Raw genomic sequence first — 7,500 nt, 5'->3', positions numbered from 1 at the left:
ACAGAACGTCAGACACGTTTTATGAAATTCATGCTGTAATATAAGACGTACTAAAGTAAATCATGTTTAACCTCTGTTCTCTTTCTCTTCCTCTGTCAGGAGGAGGAGTCGAGTGACAGCAGCAAATTTTATCCCCACCTACTCATGAAGCCCATGTCCAACAGAGAGAGGTGAGACTCACACACACACACACACACACACACACACACACACACACACACACACACACACACACACACACTCACACACACACACACACACACACACACACACACACACACACACACACACACACACACACACACACACACACACACACACTCATGTACTTTTTCACACTGGTGCTGCGTGAGGGGTGACAGGAGGTAGAGGAGTCCTTCAGCCATCGAAAGGTCACTAGTTCGATCCCGAACACTCCTCACAAAGTGTCCTTGAGCAAGACACTGAACCCTACTGCTCCTGATGTGCAGCTTGGCGCCTTGCATTGTAGTCTCTACCATCAGTGTGTGACTGCGTAGATGTCTGAGGCATTAACATATAAAGCGCTTTGAGTGCTCTATGAGTAGAAAAGCGCTATGTAAATGCAGTGCATTTACCATTTACATGCACTTAAGAAGTGGCAGATGTACTTAATACACACACAATTACATTTGCCCACACACATACTCCTCACCTACCCCAAACCATCTGCCTCAGTATGTGCTTTAATGTATGTGTGTGTGTGTACCAGCCATTAATTCATGCTCTGACAGTAGGTGGTTATCATACAAAACTAGTTGTACTAATTTATGGTAGCCTTGGACATGTACATCGACTCTGTGTTAATGGACTTAATAAGAAGAACTCTAAGCAAATAGCCAAATACTGCTCTGTGTCAGCAATCATAGGCAGTCTGCATATATGGAGAAGGCGCTGCCATCTCTACCCCTGATATGACTTTGTATTCATCTATTGATTTACTTGGATGTAAATACTTGCACAGTGTTTGTGTTGTTGTGTGAGACATAATAGGCTCTTTACTAATAGTTGGATGCTGTGGTGTTGTATCAGTATTGGTCATTCCAAATAAATGAATCAAATGTGTGTGTTGTAGGAATTTTGTGCTGAAGCACCGTGTCTTCCTGCTGCGGAACTGGGAGCGCATGCGTGAGAAGCAGGAGATGCTGAAGAGAGAGGGAGAGCGGGAGCGAGAGAGGGAGAACAGCAGCCTGTCCGTATACTCACGCTGGGGCAGCGTCATCCGTGACGATGGCAACATCAAGTCAGGTGTGTGTTGGTGTGTGTGTGTGTGTTTGTTGTCATAGTGACCTACCAGTGTCTGTGTGACCTGTTGACTAAGTAGTACATTTGGTTCATGGCCATTTTTAGATTGACTGAACCAGACAGTGTATATCATAATATATTGTGATGTGCCACATTTGTAGTTTTGAGTTTTATGTGTATTACACAGCGAGACAGAAGTATTTATTTATTATGTGTGTTTTTGGGAAATCTCTGTGTGTTCTTTGTTATGTGTTTCTAGTAGCCCATGTTTGATTTTAACAGTCTGACGTGTGTGTGTGTGTTTGTGCCAGATGTGTTCCTGACGCAGTTCTCGGCGCTGCAAACCTCCCGCTCGGTACGGACGCGCAGGCTGGCTGCAGCCGAGGAGAACACGGAAGTCACTCGCACCGCCCGGCTGGCTCACATCTTCAAGGAGATCTGTGACATGATCACCAGCTACAAGGGTCAGTGCACACACACACACACACACACACACACACACACACACACACACACACATACACACTCATGCTGTAGCCAAATAGCTTGGCTGGCTTGCATCTTAAAAGAATCAGTGACAAGGATCAGTACATACAGTGCGCGTGGCGCGCACACACACACACACACACACACACACACACACACACACACACACAAATCCGTAACCCATGTCTCTCTCTTCCAGACTCTGAAGGACAAACACTAGCTGCTCCTCTGCTAAACCTACCCTCAAGGAAAAGGTAAGAGTCCGTTGTGTGTGTGTGTGTGTGTGTGTGTGTGTGTGTGTGTGTGTGTGTGTGTGTGTGTGTGTGTGTGTGTGTGTGTGTGTGTGTGTGTGAGAGTGAGAGACAGAGATACAACATGCTCATGTCGGATCAAGCAGAACAGTTCACAATAGATTTTTTGTAATTGTGAGTGTGTATGTGTTTCGTCGTGTGTGATTCATAACGGCCTGTGTGTGTGTGTCTCTCTCTCAGGAACACGCAGTACTATGAGAAGGTGTCTGACCCGCTTGACCTGACCACCATAGAGAAGCAGATCCTGACGGGCCATTACAAAACTGTGGAGGCCTTCGATACGGACATGCTCAAGGTCTTCCGCAACGCAGAGGTCAGAGCACCATGCCATGTGTACACAACCACACACACACACACACATATTTCCAGAGCAGCACACTCAATCAGCTCACCCCAACAAATGCTTAAACAGATCATATTTACTACAGCTGTGCTCTTGCATAACCTCCAGTAAAGGAGCTTTGAAGTGAAGAAGCTTTGACATTTTGCTTCCATAACAGTTGTTTGATATTAATATTAGATTTATAGAATGGAATCTCTCTGACTAATCGGGTGTAGTGGTTTGTGAATGTGTGAGGGAACCCTGTAATGTGAATTGAAGTATTATACTGTAGGTATGTGTGATTACAGCGGGAGACACTACAACAAGAGATTGAAACACATTTGAGTTTGTGTGTTTATCTGCTGAAGGGCGATGATGTGTGTAGAAGTCAATCTGTTAGTGTGTCTCTGCAGACTTGCGTCAGGTTGTAAGATGTGTTTGTGTGTTTGTTTACTTTTGCAGAAGTATTACGGACGTAAGTCTGCGGTGGGCCGGGACGTGTGCCGGCTCAGGAAGGCGTACTACGGTGCGCGGCACGAGGCGGCCGTCCAGATCGACGAGATCGTGGGGGAGACCGCCAGCGAGGCCGACAGCTCAGATTCGCTGGAGCGGGACCACGCCCACCACCACCATCACCATGGCAGCGGTGGCCACGACAAGGACGACGACATCATCCGCTGCATCTGCGGCATGTACAAGGACGAGGGCCTGATGATCCAGTGTGAGAAGTGCATGGTGAGATCACGCTCATGGGATCAGGGGATTAACTGGAATTTTGACTCATGATAATCTGCAGAGTTAGTTCACATGAGAGTATTATGCAATCCTTGAGTGCTTTAAATGTAACACTAAATGTTTTCTCTCTCTCTCTCCCTCTCATTTCCTTGCTCATTTTCTCTTTCCTCTCTTCTTTCTGTTTCTCTTCTTGTATCTCTGTACTTAAATTTTTCCTTTTATCTTTCTCTATATCTTTCTGCCTTTCTATATTTTTTCTCTCTATCTCTCTCCCACTCTACTTCTTCTGTTCTGTCTCTCTTCTTGTAACTCCTGTTTTCACCCCTATGTCTCTCCATTTTACCCCATTCTTCTCTTTTCTGTCACTTTCTCTGTTTTTCTTTATCTCTCTCTCTCTCTCTGTCTCTCAGGTGTGGCAGCACTGTGACTGCATGCGTCTGGAGGCTGAGGTAGAGCACTACCTGTGTGAGCAGTGTGACCCCCGCCCTGTGGACCGGGTATGTGACCCCTGACCTTTAACCTTTACCCCCCTCCACCCTCCATATGTGTCTGTAATGTATGGCGTGTGTTATGTGTGTTTATTCTCTGTTTGTGATGCCATCCACAGGAGGTGCCCATGGTGCCCCAGCCCAGCTACGCACAGGCCGGCTCCATCTACTACATCTGCCTACTCAGAGACGAGCTGCTGCTACACCAGGGTACAGACAACACTTGGGCTTTTTATACTGTATATAGCCTGTTCAAGATGGGAATATTGGGCCTTCATTCCGCCTCGCTATTCTGTGTAACACTTACAGACCAAATAGTGGGGTCATTGTTGTTCCACCTTTGAGCTGGCAGTAGAGGTCTCAGAGCCGGATCTACGCCTGTATAAAAGGGAGAGCCGGCATGGCGGGATAAGGATGTGATAAAGACTTGCAGCTAAGGAAATGAAGCAAGACTCACATGTTGTACATGATGAACACCAACTTTGGTGGAGTGTGAACAATTATATAAATGTGCACGGCTTGTAAGAACCCGCTGACACTAAGTTTACCCGTTATTGTTTTTTAAGGTAGCAGATAGACTTGTTTATTTATGAAGCGTATGTTATGGCGCATTCTAGGCACCTTTTGGAACTTTGAACTTCTGACAAGAAATTTCCCAGCTCCGAAATTGTTCTCAGCTGAATGTTAACACAGTAATGTAGAGATGACTCGATCTGCCATCGATCTGCTGGGGGGGAGCCGACTTCAAGTCGCATTCTAGTACAATTTTCTGAGTTTTAAATATTGGAGTTCTGATTGATTTGAACGTGGCATCATAGGTCAAGCTGAATGTCAGAGCCTCTCCTAGCAGAACGCCAACAAGCTGTCTAAAGACACCCTGGGGCAGCATTATGCAGCCTCTGTTTGGTTCAGTGGAAATAAGTGAAGGCGGCATAATGATGGGTCTTCTTAACAGCAATACAGCAGGATCTCTGTTTAAAAAGGACTGTGTGTGTGTGTGTGTGTGTGTGTGTGTGTGTGTGTGTGTGTGTGTGTGTGTGTGTGTGTGTGTGTGTGTGTGTGTGTGTGTGTGTGTGTGTGTGTGTGTGTGTGTGTGTGTGTGTGTGTGTGTGTGTGTGTGTGTGTGTGTGTGTGTGTGTGTGTGTGTGTGTGTGTGTGTTTGTGTGTGTGTGTGTGTCATCCCAGGCTCAACTTACATGAAAGTTAGAAAGGATTCTGAGGAAGCTAAGTGTTAAGAGTTCAAGTATAGCTGGAATGTAATGGACTTGGATGATAATATGATGATGTTACCTGCTGGTCGTCAGTGTGTTTATGTAAGGAAGTTGTCAATTTCTCTGCCTCACCAAGATCTTGTATTTCAGGATTAAATAAATAGATCACTAACCCTTTGTGTGTGTGTGTGTGTGTGTGTGTGTGTGTGTGTGTGTGTGTGTGTGTGTGTGTGTGTGTGTGTGTGTGTGTGTGTGTGTGTGTGTGTGTGTTTAGGAGACTGTGTGTACTTGATGAGGGACAGCAAGCGGACGCCAGAGGGCCAGCCAGTGCGTCAGTCCTACCGGCTCCTCTCTCACATCAACAGAGAGAAGTTGGACATCTTCCGCATCGAGAAGCTCTGGAAGAATGAGAAGTAAGGAGCAGAGAGCAAAGACACAGCACAGAAACTCACTCTGACTCCACAGAACTTAACACACTGTGCACTTTATACAAACAACAAACAAACAAACCTCCACACACACACACACACACGGCTCAAACAATGCATGTCACACATTATCCAAACAGCCTTTATAGGCTATGAACACAACAAAACCAGCTAGAACTCAAGGCATACACACACACACTCCATACTACCCCTCGTCTCCCAAACACAAAATTCAAACCTAGCCTGCCGGATTTGCCAGGGACCGGATCAACACGCACATGGCACAGACAATGCACACACTCGTCTCAGTAACACTTGACACACCTGGGCAGATGGCATTAAGCACAGTCTGTAACGCTCTTCTTCTCTGTCTGTGTGCAGAGGGGAGCGGTTTGCCTTCGGACATCATTACTTCCGGCCGCACGAGACGCACCACTCGCCCTCGCGACGCTTCTACCAGAACGAGCTCTTCAGGGTCCCGCTGTACGAGATCATCCCTCTGGAGGCTGTGGTGGGCACCTGCTGTGTGCTCGACCTCTACACCTTCTGCAAAGGTACACACACCACACACACACTTGGGCACATACACACACACACACACACACTTGGAGACATGCACATGCAAACACACACACACACACACACGCACACACACACACACATGCACACACATATATAGGCACCTGGCACATGCAGTAATACATATTTGCACGTGTGCAAAACATTTCATAGACACTTTTACTTTGTTGTTCCCTCAACAAATGCATACATACTTACATAAGATACATATGCATGCATACATGCTTATGATCCTCATGAGGTCATCCTTTGCAGATGTAGAAATCTGTTAGGGCGTAATATCCCTCTGCCATCAAACAGTAAGCTGAATATCTTGTGGGTTGCCCTCATTATATTCCTAAAATGACCTTTGACCTCCCCCTCAACCCTGTCTGTCCCTCCCTTCAGGGCGGCCCAAGGGAGTAAAGGAGCAGGACGTGTACATCTGCGACTACCGACTGGACAAGTCCGCTCACCTCTTCTACAAGATCCACCGTAACCGCTTCCCAGTGTGCACCAAGCCCTACGCCTTTAACCACTTCCCCAAGAGGCAGGCACCCAAGAGGGACTTCTCTGTAAGTTTTGGCAGCTGGAAGCACGGGACATGTGGAAGTGTTTGTGGAATTTACAGTGGTTTTCAGTGTGTGTTAGTGTAGTTTGCTAGCCTGGTGACACCAGCCTACGTATTTCCGCCTGAATTGATTTCAAGCTCATACTCAGTCTGGCCCAACCCCACCTAACATCGTTTCCAGGCTTCACCCTACAACCGCACCAATCAGCGAACAGTTCAGAGCTGTGACGCAAAACTCGCCTTGCCGAGTTGCTTGTAGTCCAGCGGAGTTTGTAGTTTACCAGCGACGGAGGAAGAGACACGAAAAGCTATCGGAGAAGTTGTCTCAACTCTCGAGAACATCAGACAATTAAAAGGAGAACAAAAGGATTGTCTTGTAAGTTTTATGATTGGAAAGGACGTCGTAGCTCTTCTCCCAACTGGCTTTGGGAAGAGTTTAATCTACAAGATGGTCCCGTTAGTAATGGAGAGACTGGGGAGACGTTGCTGATTGGTTAAGGGAACTCCTTAAACCTCAAGATAAACACCCGCCCATCTCGGAAACGAAAATGCATGGGGTTGTGCCAGACTGACTGACGGAAATAAATAAATAGTCACAGGCTGGTAATGGCCAGGCTAGTAGTTTGCAGTAACATGAGAAATGCTTCAACAACTGTGTGAGGTAGTTTCTCCGTCATTATGGCCTCGAAGAGAACTATTTAAGTGTCAGTATTAGTGTTGAGGAAATGTTTAGTGTACTGTATGTGTATTGTAATTATGAACGTTAATTAACGTTAATTTATTGTTTTTAGCATGTGTTGGTCAGAGCTGCTTAGTGAATCAAGTTGTCATACCTTTTCAATTCTCTTTTTTTTCTCCTTCTCTGTTTGTTTCTCTCTCTTTCCTCTGCATCCTCTCTCCAGCCCCACTATGTCCCAGACAACTACAAGCGGAACGGCGGCCGCTCTGCCTGGAAAAGCGAGCGGCCGAAAGGGGCAGCGCCCGGCGAGGATGAGGATCGGGGCTCGGCCCCTTTCCCTCGTGACGCAGAGGAGGTGGGGGCCCGGGGAGGAGGGGGCGCAGCATCAGGGCTGGAGCAGGAGCCAGACGCCCCCCAGGATGAAACCAGCGCTCTGGGGACACTCCAG

At 46.9% G+C, this 7,500-nt stretch overlaps 1 protein-coding gene across 1 annotated transcript in view; it reads left to right on the top strand.

Moving 5' to 3' along the window:
- Positions 1-7,500, top strand: part of ash1l (ash1 (absent, small, or homeotic)-like) — a 36,484-nt gene that overhangs the window by 26,978 nt on the left and 2,006 nt on the right. The window contains exons 15-26 of the mRNA XM_080836679.1: positions 100-170; positions 1,094-1,266; positions 1,575-1,727; positions 1,949-2,003; positions 2,241-2,373; positions 2,845-3,117; positions 3,528-3,614; positions 3,725-3,815; positions 5,091-5,229; positions 5,626-5,798; positions 6,211-6,377; positions 7,276-7,500. The exon at positions 7,276-7,500 is cut by the window's right edge and continues 310 nt beyond it. Coding sequence (XP_080692805.1) covers positions 100-170; positions 1,094-1,266; positions 1,575-1,727; positions 1,949-2,003; positions 2,241-2,373; positions 2,845-3,117; positions 3,528-3,614; positions 3,725-3,815; positions 5,091-5,229; positions 5,626-5,798; positions 6,211-6,377; positions 7,276-7,500 — 1,740 coding nt within the window. The remainder of the gene's footprint in view (positions 1-99; positions 171-1,093; positions 1,267-1,574; positions 1,728-1,948; positions 2,004-2,240; positions 2,374-2,844; positions 3,118-3,527; positions 3,615-3,724; positions 3,816-5,090; positions 5,230-5,625; positions 5,799-6,210; positions 6,378-7,275) is intronic.

The sequence above is a fragment of the Sprattus sprattus genome (assembly GCF_963457725.1).
Source record: "Sprattus sprattus genome assembly, chromosome: 4".
In the NCBI taxonomy this organism is placed as follows: Eukaryota; Metazoa; Chordata; class Actinopteri; order Clupeiformes; family Clupeidae; genus Sprattus; species Sprattus sprattus.
The sequence above is the reverse complement of the archived record's forward strand: the minus strand, read 5'-3'. Positions and strand labels throughout refer to the sequence as shown.